Source organism: Schistocerca americana, chromosome 2 (assembly GCF_021461395.2).
Source record: "Schistocerca americana isolate TAMUIC-IGC-003095 chromosome 2, iqSchAmer2.1, whole genome shotgun sequence".
Taxonomy (NCBI): domain Eukaryota; kingdom Metazoa; phylum Arthropoda; class Insecta; order Orthoptera; family Acrididae; genus Schistocerca; species Schistocerca americana.
The window spans coordinates 326090787-326104207 of NC_060120.1; the positions used below are offsets into that span (position 1 = coordinate 326090787).

Sequence of the window (13421 nt, forward strand, 5' to 3'; positions counted from 1 at the left end):
GGGATACAGATTAGCTGGCTGTTTCTCAAGAAGTTCCTTACAGGGTGGGGGAGTGGCTATGTACATAAAAAACAGTATTCCATTTGAGGCCATAGATGTTGATCATGACACTGCACTGAACAGATATTTGAATGTTGTGCAAGGGCGGTTGACTTTAGTGAAACTAAACTTCAAATTGTTGTTGTTTATAGGTCCCCTAACTCCGACTTCAGAGCATTTCTGCTCGAGCTAGAGACGGTTCTTGATTTGCTTTGTAGGAAGTACCAGAAATTAGTTATATGTGGTGACTTAAATATAAATTTTGTATATGATGGTGCAAAAAAAAAAAAAAAAAAAAAGGATGTTGGTAGATCTCCTAAATTCATATGATCTGATGCAGACTGTGGTTTTTCCAGCTAGGGTGCAGGGGAACAGTAGCACAGCCATAGACAATATTTTTATTCGTTCTTCATTACTAGGTGGGCATTCTGTTAGTAAAAGCGTGAATAGCCTGTCAGACCATGATGCACAAATTTTAACACTAAAAGGCTTTTGTACTCAAACCAATGTCATATTTAATTACAAAATATGTAGGAAAGTTAATCCAACAGCAATAGAGAGATTTTTAAACCTTGTCAAGGAACAAGAGTGGCAATATATTTATAGTGCCGATAACGTAGATGATAAATACAATGCTTTCCTTAACACATTTCTCATGCTCTTTGGGAGTTGCTTCTTGGCTGACTAGTGGGATAAGGATATCTTGTAGAACAAAGTGGGAATTGTATCAAAATGTTAGAAGTAGTCACAATCAAGCTACAGTAGCCCATTACAAACAGTATTGTAAGGTGCTTAAAAATGTTATTAGGAAGGCAAAGATTATGTGGTATGCAAATAGAATAGCTATTCACAGGATAAAATTAAAACCATATGGTCAGTTGTGAAGGAAGTGTCTGGTCAGCAGCACAAGGTCGATGATATAAAGTCAGTTCGTAGTAAAAATATTTCTGTTACTGATAAATCAGATATATGTACAGTATTTAACAATCATTTTCTGAGCATTGCTGTTGAATTAAATAAAAATTTAGTTTCTACAGGAAATCATATAACTTTCTAGGCAAATACCTTTCCAAGATTGATGTCTGAAATACTCCTCTGTGATACAGACAAGAGGGAGATTGAGTCAATAATTAAATCGCTGAAGACTAAGGACTGTCATCAATATGATTGAATGTCTAGCAGAATATTAAAGTACTGTGCAGCACATGTTAGCCCTGTATTTAGCCATATTTGTAATTTTTCCTTTAGGAATGGTCAGTTTCCTGAGTGATTGAAGTACTCAGTAGTAAAGCTGCTTTATAAAAAGGGAGAAAGGGATAATGTAGGTAATTTTAGACCCTATTTCTATGCCATCAGTGTTTGCAAAAGTTATTGAAAAGGCTGTGTATGTAGGGATAATTCATCATTTTATATCACACAATTTGCTATCAAATGTACAGTTCGGCTTTAGAAGTAGTTTAACAACTGAAAATGCTATATTCTCTTTTCTCTGTGTGGTACTGGATGGGCTAAATGAAAGGTTTCGAAGGCTTGGCATATTTTTTGATTTAACTAAGGCATTTGATTGTGTTGTTCACAAAATATTGCTCCAGAAGTTGGACCATTACGGAATGCGGGGAGTAGCTCACAGTTGGTTCACCTCTTACTTTAGCAACAGGCAGCAAAAGGTCATTATGCACAATGTTGATAACGGTTGTGATGTGGGGTCTGAGTGTACTGTCACGTGGGGGGTGCCCCAGGGATCAGTGTTGGGGCCACTCCTGTTCCTTATTTATATAAATGACATGCCCTCTGCCGGCCGCGGTGGCCGTGCGGTTCTGGCGCTGCAGTCCGGAACCGCGGGACTGCTACGGTCGCAGGTTCGAATCCTGCCTCAGGCATGGGTGTGTGTGATGTCCTTAGGTTAGTTAGGTTTAAGTAGTTCTAAGTTCTAGGGGACTTATGACCTAAGATGTTGAGTCCCATAGTGCTCAGAGCCATTTGAACCATTTTGAACATGCCCTCTAGTATTACGGGTATCTCTAAAATATTTCTGTTTGCTGATGACACTAGCTTGGTAATAAAGGATGTTGTGTGCAACATTGGCTCGGTTTCAAATAGTGCAGTGCATGACCTAAGTTCATGGCTTGTAGAAAATAAACTAATGCTAAATCACAGTAAGACACAGTTTTTACAGTTTCTAACAGACAATTCAACAAAACTGGACATTTTAATTTCACAAAATGGGCATATGATTTGTGAAACTGAACAGTTCAAATTTATAGGTGTTCTGATAGATAGTAAGCTGTCATGGAAAGCCCACGTTCAGGATCTTGTTCAAAGACTTAATACTGCCATTTTTACTATTTGAACAGTATCAGAAGTGAGTGATCGTTCGACATGAAAATTAGTCTACTTTGCTTATTTTCGTTCGCTTATGTTGTATGGTATTATATTTTGGGGTAACTCTTCCCATTCTAAAAGGATATTTTTAGCTCAGAAACGGGCGGTTTTGGCAATAAGTGCTGTAAGTTCATGAACCTCTTGTCGACCCCTGTTCATGAGTCTGGGTATTTTGATGTTTGCCTCACAATATGTATATTCCTTACTGTCATGATAACCAACAAAAAGTGTTTACAAAATCGCCCAGAATAACACACTTCTAAGCAACTTGTCTTAGGCTGTAAGACACATTTAACCGTGTTTTTATCATATTACTCTTGACATGTAAACAGGTTTCATAGTGATTATGCTACTAGACTTGTAGTTGTAAGAAGTAGCTGTCATTTCTCCATCTAACCATCCTAATTTACTTGAAGAAAAGCACGAGGCAGTGTTGTCTCGTAATACTTACTTATTACGGCCAGTTTCAATCATTGTAGTTCTATTGTGGGAATGATCAGTGACCAAAACTGGACATATTACAAGATAGCATAGTGCCATGCATTTTTCCATATATATATATATATATATATGTGTGTGCTGTTAACTGTCACCTGAAGAAAATGGTCAACCCAATTTAGTTTTTGTTTAATTCCCCAAAATCACTCAGAAAAGATTGCTTCAGTAAGGTTGTGAGTGGTGTATTCCAACCAACCATCTCTAACAACAGCACTGATAATGAGACGTTACACTCAGACTAAAGCTTGCATCTGTGTGATTTCGTTCAGAATATGCAAAGCAACATGTGATTCATTTGAAGGCTTTCTTGTAAACAGAGTGCACTATGTGATCGTCAGTACCAAAGATAGCATCTGACATTATTCAAGGTAGTGTGATAGGGCTACTGCTTTACATGATATAAGTATCATTACATTCTGGAAAGCCTAGAAAAAACTCATTATTTTCACTGTTGATGTATTTTGCCATCCCCTTTCTTTTTAAACAGGTCCTCTAAGAAGGTGAAATCAAACAATGGAAAGTCCAGGATGGAATAGTGACGATATTAAGAAATGGATAGCACAGCTCACACACCCATGATCACTGTCTCTGGTCACTGTGGTCAGACTCAAGTGAAATCATTTATAATATCATTTCTGTGACCCAAGGCTCAAAAAATAAAGATAAAAAAATAAAAAAACTTTGTTTACAAGAAAGTCTTTGTGTTTCCCTTAGACAGTATACTCAGTCTTTGCTTTTGATATTAGGTGATATAATGTGCTTCTACTTTGTTTATCCTGTGTTTTTCAGCCATGTTCTGTTTGCAGGGAAATATTTCTTTTGTTTTTTTATTATTTTTTTAAAAAACAGGTAGAAGGATGCCAGTATATAAATAGCATACACTATAAAAATGATAATATTGAGTTTAGTGCCTTATAAAATAATCATTATTTTAGGGAATGCAGATTTTTCACATGTCAATTATGTCCTCGCACTTACGTCTCTTGGGGTAACCTGGTGGCACACCGCAAGGTACAGCACCGTGGTCAAGTGCTGAGTTGTGGACCTTGTGGCAAACGACGCTACCATCCTGGCCTTGGGCCAGTGCACTTTCCCGTTGATGGATTTCCTATTGGCTGTGAGGAATGTTGTGCTGGCTTCACTAGTACTGTGCAGCTCTATCGACACTATCGATGCCACGTCCAGCCTCAGAGTAATGCTGCTCTAGATAAGCAGGTCAGTTCGTCCATATAAATGTTTCTCCTCCTTATATATAATAGAGGGAAACATTCCACGTGGGAAAATATATATATATATATCAATTTGTTAATTCAGATATGCACTTGCCAATTAGGATAAATATTGCTGGCTGAATTCCAATTATTGTTATTATTATTGTATAGTGTTGTTATTTTTGTTATTAATTTGACAGGAGAGAAATATTGTCACTAAAATCTCAAAGCAGAATAAAAGATAACAAATGCACTTGCTTGCTTTAGTGTTGCACATTTTAATAATACTGTAAATTGGTGTTTTTTTTTAGTGAACCTATAAGGTGCTATTTTTTGAAATTATTTTGGCTTATCTGCTAAGGAACAACTTGTGCAATGCTTGTAACAAACCATAGAGTATAAAAGTTAAAGCATTAGCTAGTCAAAAGAATTCTAGCTGTTTGAAAACAATCATGCTTTTTTGTCATAAGTTTACTCAGTATCATTGGCAGTGACACACAAAAGTAGATGTTCTTATCACATTTTGAAAGCCAGCTGTAATTACTTGCATTAGACTCACATTTGGGAGAACCCTCATCCAGCCATCCAGAGTTAGGTTTTTAGTGATTTACATAAATTGCTTGAGATGGTTCTTTCGGAAAGGACATAGCTTATTTCCTTCATCAGCCTTGTCTAGTCATAGCTTGCACTCCCTCTCAAACATCCTCCATGCTGATGGGGCAAGAAATCATAAGATATGAAAGTTTTATCTGGAAACAAAACCAAGTTTGTTGCGAGCGGAGCATTGTATAAATACCAGCAACATAAGCCAGTAAGCTGATTCTCTATTTCATGAAAGCAGCTAGGTGAGAATCAAAAAGGCTCATATGGAGTGCTATGGAAGCTGGGCAGCAGGCTGAGATTGGGCTTGTCCTTGTGATACAGCACTGGCACCCCTGGTGGCACCTGATGGAAGTAAACTGCAGTGCCTTTGACCCCTTATCAATAATGACCACTGGTGGGGATCTTAAATCCCTCCCCCTGAAATTGGTACGTATGGCTAAAAATGTCCCAGCTGAAACCAGCACCAGTAGGGGTGAGAAGGTGAAGAGGCAACAGTTTCCACCAACAGATCTAGGACCGTGGGTTCGACTCAACCCTTGCAGGAGGCCTGGACAAGGGCTGCACTGAGGTGACATCCCATGGTGATAAGGAGATGGAAGTTGGGTAAAGGACAAGAGATCCAGAGGGTGGCAAACCTTGTGCCCTTTCTTGGGGTTGGAAGTGAGGACATGGATGGAGGCGCGATTGCAACTGCGGTCACATTCTGAGCTGGTTGCAGTGGCAGGTCAGGCAAAAATTCCTGGCCCCTGATGTTGAACAGCTGATGACCTCTGAGACCTTTAACTTCCCAGTCCTCCCCCTTTGACCCATCCTAGATGTCGGCTGAACGTATGTGCCCAGACACATGTACCCTGTGATATTGCAGTGCTTCTGACACTATCAAAAATGTCCACTGGTGGAATATTAAATTCCTCCTCCCTAATACTGCTAAGTAGTGCCAAAAATATACTGGCCAATGATTGGTACTGGAAGGGATGGTTGGGTGTAGAGGCAGCATCTCCGCCAACAGATCTAGGCCCATCGATTTAGGTCTGACTGTGGCAGGAGACACGGGTGAGGTCTGCTGGGATGGCAGTGTGCCTGTGGTATGAAATTGCTGTAGTGCCATTGGGGTAAGAGATGGTTGGGACAGAGGAATGATTCTGCACCCATAGGTTCCCAACCCAAGATCTCCTCACCTTTCCATGGGTGAGTGGGAGCACAGGTAAAGACGTTGAGCCGTGGTGCTAGAAGTGCTGGTAGTAGTTGAGAGACCCAGTTGGTGGTGACTCGGGTGTCCAGTCCAGGGGTCATAGGTGGCGGCAAGGGCAGGGATGCAGACTGCGACTGCGGTCACAGGTGCAGCTGGTGGCAGTGACAGGTAGGCGAATGTGCCCTGATGCGACGTCAGGCAACTGACAACCCCTGTGGCCTTCGGCAGCTTCTTCAATCCACCCCAGACACTGGCTGAACATACCTTCCCAGACGTTGAGCCGTGGTGCTAGAAGTGCTGGTAGTAGTTGAGAGGCCCAGTTGGTGGTGACTCGGGTGTCCAGTCCAGGGGTCGTAGGTGGCGGCAAGGGCAGGGATGCAGACTGCGACTGCGGTCACAGGTGCAGCTGGTGGCAGTGACAGGTAGGCGAATGTGCCCTGATGCGACGTCAGGCAACTGACAACCCCTGTGGCCTTCGACAGCTTGTTCAAGACCACCCCAGATACTGGCTGAACATACCTTCCCAGACATCGGCTGAATACCTGTGGCAAGACGCAGGTGCCCTGTGCGTAAATGGCCTATATCCAGAATTGGCGAACTACACAGGAGGTGTAGTATGTGTTATGAAAATAGAATGGCTAATTCACAGAATAAAATTACACCTTCATCACGATATGAAGTCAGTTCATAGTAAAAATATTTCTGTTACTGATAAATCACATATATATACAGTATTTAACAATCATTTTCAGAGCATTGCTGGTGAATGAAATAAAAATTTAGTTTCTACAGGAAATCGTATAACTTTCTTGGCAAATGCCTTTCCGAGATTGATGTCTGAAATACTCCTCTGTGATACAGACAGAGGTAGATTGAGTCAATAACTAAATCACTGAATACTAAGGACTCTCATGGATATGATGGAGAGCCTAGCAGAATATTAAATTACTGTGTTGCACATGTTAGCCCTTTATTTAGCTATATTTGTAATTTTTCCTTTAGGAATGGCCAGTTTCCTGAACGATTAAAGTACTCAGTAGTAAAGCCCCTTTGTAAAAAGGGAGAAAGGGACAATGTAGACAATTTTAGACCTATTTCTATGCCATCAGTTTTTGCTAAAGTTATTGAAAAGGCTGTGTATGTAAGGATAATTGATCATTTTATATCACACGATTTGCTATCAAATGTACAGTTCAGCCTTAGAAGTCATTTAACAACTGAAAATGATATAGTCTCTTTTCTCTGTGAGGTACTGGATGGGTTAAACAAAAGGTTTCGAATGCTAGGCATATTTTGTGATTTAACTAAGGCGTTTCATTGTGTTGATCACAAACTATTGCTCCAGGAGTTGGACCATTACGGAATACGGGGAGTAGCTCAACTGGTTGACCTGTTACTTTAGGAACAGATAGCAAAAGGTCATTATTCATAGTGTTGAGAATGGATGTTATGCGGGGTGTGAGTGGGGTATGGTCAAGTGGGGTGTGCCCCAGGGAGCAGTGTTGGGGCCACTCCTGTTCCTTATTTATATAAATGACACGCCCTCTAGTATTACGGGTAACTCTAAAATATTTCTGTTTGCTGATGACACTAGCTTGGTAATAAAGGATGTTGTGTGCAACATTAGCTCGGTTTCAAATAGTGGAGTTGATGACATAAGTTGCTTGTAGAAAATAAATAAAGCTGAATCACAGTAATACCCAGTTTTTACAGTTTCTAACACAAAATTCAACAAAACCTGACATTTTAAATTCACAGAATGGCATATGAAGAGTGAAACTGAACAGTTCAAATTTCTAGGGGTTCAGAAAGTTAGTAAACTGTCGTGGAAAGCCCACGTTCAGGATCTTGTTCAGAGACTTAATACTGCAGTTTTTACTATTCGAACAGTATCTGAAGTGAGTGATCGTTCAACATGAAAATTAATCTTTTTTGCTTATTTTCATTCGCTTATGTCATATGGTATTATATTTTGGGGTAACTCTTCCCATTCTAAAAGGATATTTTTGGCTCAGAAACAGGCAGTTCGGGCAATAAGTGGTGTAAGTCCATAAACCTCTTGTTGACCCCTGTTCACCAGTCTGGGTATTTTGACACTGGCCTCTATATATATATATATATATATATATATATATATATATATATATATATATATATATATATATATATATATAAAAAGAAAGATGATGAAACTTACCAAACAAAAGCGCTGGCAGGTCGATAGACACACAAACAAACACAAACATACACACAAAATTCTAGCTTTCGCAACCAATGGTTGCCTCGTCAGGAAAGAGGGAAGGAGAAGGAAAGACAAAAGGATATGGGTTTTAAGGGAGAGGGTAAGGAGTCATTCCAATCCCGGGAGCGGAAAGACTTACCTTAGGGGGAAAAAAGGACAGGTATACACTCGCACACACACACATATCCATCCACACATACACAGACACAAGCAGACATATATATATATATATATATATATATATATATATATATATATATATATATATATATATATATATGGTTATAATAGAGGGAAACATTCCACGTAGGAAATATATATCTAAAAACAAAGATGATGTGACTTACCAAATGAAAGTGCTGGCAGGTCGACAGACACACAAACAAACACAAACATACACACAAAATTCAAGCTTTCGCAACAAACTGTTGCCTCATCAGGAAAGAGGGAAGGAGAGGGAAAGACGAAAGGATGTGGGTTTTAAGGGAGAGGGTAAGGAGTCATTCCAATCCCGGGAGCGGAAAGACTTACCTTAGGGGGAAAAAAGGACGGGTATACACTCGCACAAACACACATATCCATCCACACATATACAGACACAAGCAGACATATTTAAAGACAAAGAGTTTGGGCAGAGATGTCAGTCGAGGCAGAAGTGCAGAGGCAAAGATGTTGTTGAATGACAGGTGAGGTATGAGTGGCGGCAACTTGAAATTAGCGGAGATTGAGGCCTGGTGGATAACGGGAAGAGAGGATATATTGAAGAGCAAGTTCCCATCTCCGGAGTTCGGATAGGTTGGTGTTAGTGGGAAGTATCCAGATAACCCGGACGGTGTAACACTGTGCCAAGATGTGCTGGCCGTGCACCAAGGCATGTTTAGCCACAGGGTGATCCTCATTACCAACAAACACTGTCTGCCTGTGTCCATTCATGCGAATGGACAGTTTGTTGCTGGTCATTCCCACATAGAATGCGTCACAGTGTAGGCAGGTCAGTTGGTAGATCACGTGGGTGCTTTCACACGTGGCTCTGCCTTTGATCGTGTACACCTTCCGGGTTACAGGACTGGAGTAGGTGGTGGTGGGAGGGTGCATGGGACAGGTTTTACACCGGGGGCGGTTACAAGGGTAGGAGCCAGAGGGTAGGGAAGGTGGTTTGGGGATTTCATAGGGATGAACTAAGAGGTTACGAAGGTTAGGTGGACGGCGGAAAGACACTCTTGGTGGAGTGGGGAGGATTTCATGAAGGATGGATCTCATTTCTGGGCAGGATTTTAGGAAGTCGTATCCCTGCTGGAGAGCCACATTCAGAATCTGATCCAGTCCCGGAAAGTATCCTGTCACAAGTGGGGCACTTTTGTGGTTCTTCTGTGGGAGGTTCTGGGTTTGAGAGGATGAGGAAGTTGCTCTGGTTATTTGCTTCTGTACCAGGTCGGGAGGGTAGTTGCGGGATGCGAAAGCTGTTGTCAGGTTGTTGGTGTAATGCTTCAGGGATTCCGGACTGGAGCAGATTCGTTTGCCACGAAGACCTAGGCTGTAGGGAAGGGACCGTTTGATGTGGAATGGGTGGCAGCTGTCGTAATGGAGGTACTGTTGCTTGTTGGTGGGTTTGATGTGGACGGACGTGTGAAGTTGGCCATTGGACAGGTGGAGGTCAACATCAAGGAAAGTGGCATGGGATTTGGAGTAGGACCAGGTGAATCTGATGGAACCAAAGGAGTTGAGGTTGGAGAGGAAATTCTGGAGTTCTTCTTCACTGTGAGTCCAGATCATGAAGATGTCATCAATAAATCTGTACCAAACTTTGGGTTGGCAGGCCTGGGTAACCAAGAAGGCTTCCTCTAAGCGGCCCATGAATAGGTTGGCGTACGATGGGGCCATCCTGGTACCCATGGCTGTTCCCTTTAATTGCTGGTATGTCTGGCCTTCAAAAGTGAAGAAGTTGTGGGTCAGGATGAAGCTGGCTAAGGTAATGAGGAAAGAGGTTTTAGGTAGGGTGGCAGGTGATCGGCGTGAAAGGAAGTGCTCCATCGCAGCGAGGCCCTGGACGTGCGGGATATTTGTGTATAAGGAAGTGGCATCAATGGTTACAAGGATGGTTTCTGGGGGTAACGGATTGGGTAAGGATTCCAGGCGTTCGAGAAAGTGGTTGGTGTCTTTGATGAAGGATGGGAGACTGCACGTAATGGGTTGAAGGTGTTGATCTACGTAGGCAGAGATACGTTCTGTGGGGGCTTGGTAACCAGCTACAATGGGACGGCCAGGATGATTGCGTTTGTGAATTTTAGGAAGAAGGTAGAAGGTAGGGGTGCGGGGTGTCGGTGGGGTCAGGAGGTTGATGGAGTCAGGTGAAAGGTTTTGTAGGGGGCCTAAGGTTCTGAGGATTCCCTGAAGCTCTGCCTGGACATCAGGAATGGGATTACCTTGGCAAACTTTGTATGTTTGCCAAGGTAATCCCATTCCTGATGTCCAGGCAGAGCTTCAGGGAATCCTCAGAACCTTAGGCCCCCTACAAAACCTTTCACCTGACTCCATCAACCTCCTGACCCCACCGACACCCCGCACCCCTACCTTCTACCTTCTTCCTAAAATTCACAAACGCAATCATCCTGGCCGTCCCATTGTAGCTGGTTACCAAGCCCCCACAGAACGTATCTCTGCCTACGTAGATCAACACCTTCAACCCATTACGTGCAGTCTCCCATCCTTCATCAAAGACACCAACCACTTTCTCGAACGCCTGGAATCCTTACCCAATCCGTTACCCCCAGAAACCATCCTTGTAACCATTGATGCCACTTCCTTATACACAAATATCCCGCACGTCCAGGGCCTCGCTGCGATGGAGCACTTCCTTTCTATATATATATATATATATATATATATATATATATATATATATATATATATATATATATATATATATATACCTTTCTGTACAGGAGTTAAGGATGTCCGCTCGAAATGAAGGTTTAATTTTTGTAGAGTATTAACCAAGTGAAAGCTGCTTATTCTTGGGAATAAGCTAATTTTCTTAACAAAAATGACAGTAAGGAATATATATATATATATATATATATATATATATATATATATATATATATATTCCTTACTGTCATTTTTGTTAAGAAAATTAGCTTATTCCCAAGAATAAGCAGCTTTCACTTGGTTAATACTCTACAAAAATTAAACCTTCATTTCGAGCGGACATCCTTAACTCCTGTACAGAAAGGTGTGCAGAACACTGCTGCATACATTTTCAATAAGCTACCACTAGAATTCAAAAATCTTAGCAGTAACACAGGCCAACGAAAAACAGAAAAACTTTTTTTACTTTGATATCTTATCTTTATAGATTTTTATGAACTGAATCCAAATCTAGCCTTAGTTTTTTTTTTGTATCACCCATAGTTTTCGAGCAATACACTTCTTATTATATAGTCTAAAAATTCTATGGGATAATGAAATGCTTTGTTCCAACATAAGCTTGGTTTGCATTTACAGTAAGCTACTTAAAACAATGATATGTATTAATAGAGATTTCACTTGCCAGCTGGAATTGGTTTGTATTTTCTTTCTCTTTTTTCTTTGAAGCTTCTTTTGTAGCTTTTTCTATGATGTGTCGCTTGCTGAACTTCTCGGTGAAGTGACCAACAGTAGCCCCCCATTATGTTGGTGTTCCAGCAGCCTTGGTAGCGTTTTTCCATCACTTTATTGTCCTTGTAAAAACACTCTCCTTGCTCCTCACTAACATCAACCATATTGCCCGGGAAGTAATCAAGGTGACTGTTCAAAAAGTGAACTTTCAGGCTCATTAAACATCCTAAAGTTTTAACCTTTATAACATTGTAGCTGTAATGGAAACATATTCTGGGTCTTTTTCATGTCCTAAGAACTTTGTATCAACTTGCTTGAATGATACCCATGCTTCTTTCTCATTTAAGGACATTGTGGATTCAAAGTTAATATCAAACATCGGTTTTCAAATGTCGGGTTGACAAAGACGTCTTCTTTTAGTTTAGCTTCTGAAAGGTGTGGAAACTTTTGGTAGAAGTATTTTTTTGGATCTACAAGGTTTGTGTGTAGAATGTTCTTCTCACCAGATTTTAAAGACTCCCTCACAGGGCAGTTCTTTCTGCACCAGTGTTGATCCCTAGCCCTAATGTCCTATTCACACAAGAAACATGGAAATTTGGTATAGCCACCTTGCTGACCAAGGAGCATGCATGTTACTTTTAGGTCGCCACGTATCATCCAACCATCAGCAGAATAGCCTATTTTATTTAGCTCCATTTCTAGGTTTTCAAAGCTTTCTTTCATATGTACAGAATGTCCACCAGGTATAGATGCATACATGTTACCATTGTGTAATAAAACAGCATTTAAACTAGTTTTGGATGACTCAATAAACAGCCTCCAGTCTTCCTTTTTGTATTCAGTATCAAACTCATTCACTAGACTGGGAATGTCTGAGCAGTACACTAAATCACCTTCTTGTTGAAAAAACTTGGAAAATTGCTGCTCTCTCTTTTATACATGTATATGCTGGTTCCAACTGCCAATAAGTTCTTTTCTTTTAATCTAGAGCCAAGCAATTCAACTTTCTTTTTCTTCAATCCCAGACCCCTAACCAAGTCGTTAAGCTCAGTCTGAGTAAATTTGGGTGCCAGATTTTCTGTTTTACAATAGAATTCATCCTCATCTGGTTCATCTAAATCAGATCGTACATCAGAAGGTACTTCTGTTGGAATAGAATTTAAATCATCTGGTGGCTCAGGAACTGGCAGATCTACATGATGCCCTACTGGTTGGATGGCAGACAGAAGGTTAGGGTCGCTTATTACCTTCTTGTTTTTCAAATTATGACCAGTAATATCAACACTGCAAAAGTAGCAATTATCAGAATGATTTCTTGGCTCCCTCCATATCATAGGAATAGCAAATCTAAAGGCTTTTTTCTCCTTTTTGGGCCATTTTCTCATATCTGCAACACACACATAACATACCTTGTGCAGCAGCCAAGATATATCTTGATCACCAAGTTTAGATCCAAAGTATGATGGATAAACCTTTTTCACATAGTCTGTAATGTTTCTTTGGTGTTTTTTAATCACAAATTCACCACAAATATAACAAAAACTGTCAGCCGAGTTTTTACAACCACGATTAGACATTGTACTAAGCAAATGTACAGGAAACGGGAAAGTGAGGTTAGGTTGTCAGAAAGCAAAACACCATCTGTTAACACAAAAGC

The 13421-nt window shown here is 40.7% G+C and overlaps 1 protein-coding gene across 1 annotated transcript in view; it reads left to right on the plus strand.

Annotated features, from left to right (window-relative positions):
- Nucleotides 1-13421, plus strand: part of LOC124593759 (zinc finger protein 345-like) — a 192070-nt gene that overhangs the window by 108336 nt on the left and 70313 nt on the right. The window contains exon 4 of the mRNA XM_047132110.1: nt 3855-4134. Within this exon, the coding sequence (XP_046988066.1) occupies nt 3855-4134 (280 nt within the window). The remainder of the gene's footprint in view (nt 1-3854; nt 4135-13421) is intronic.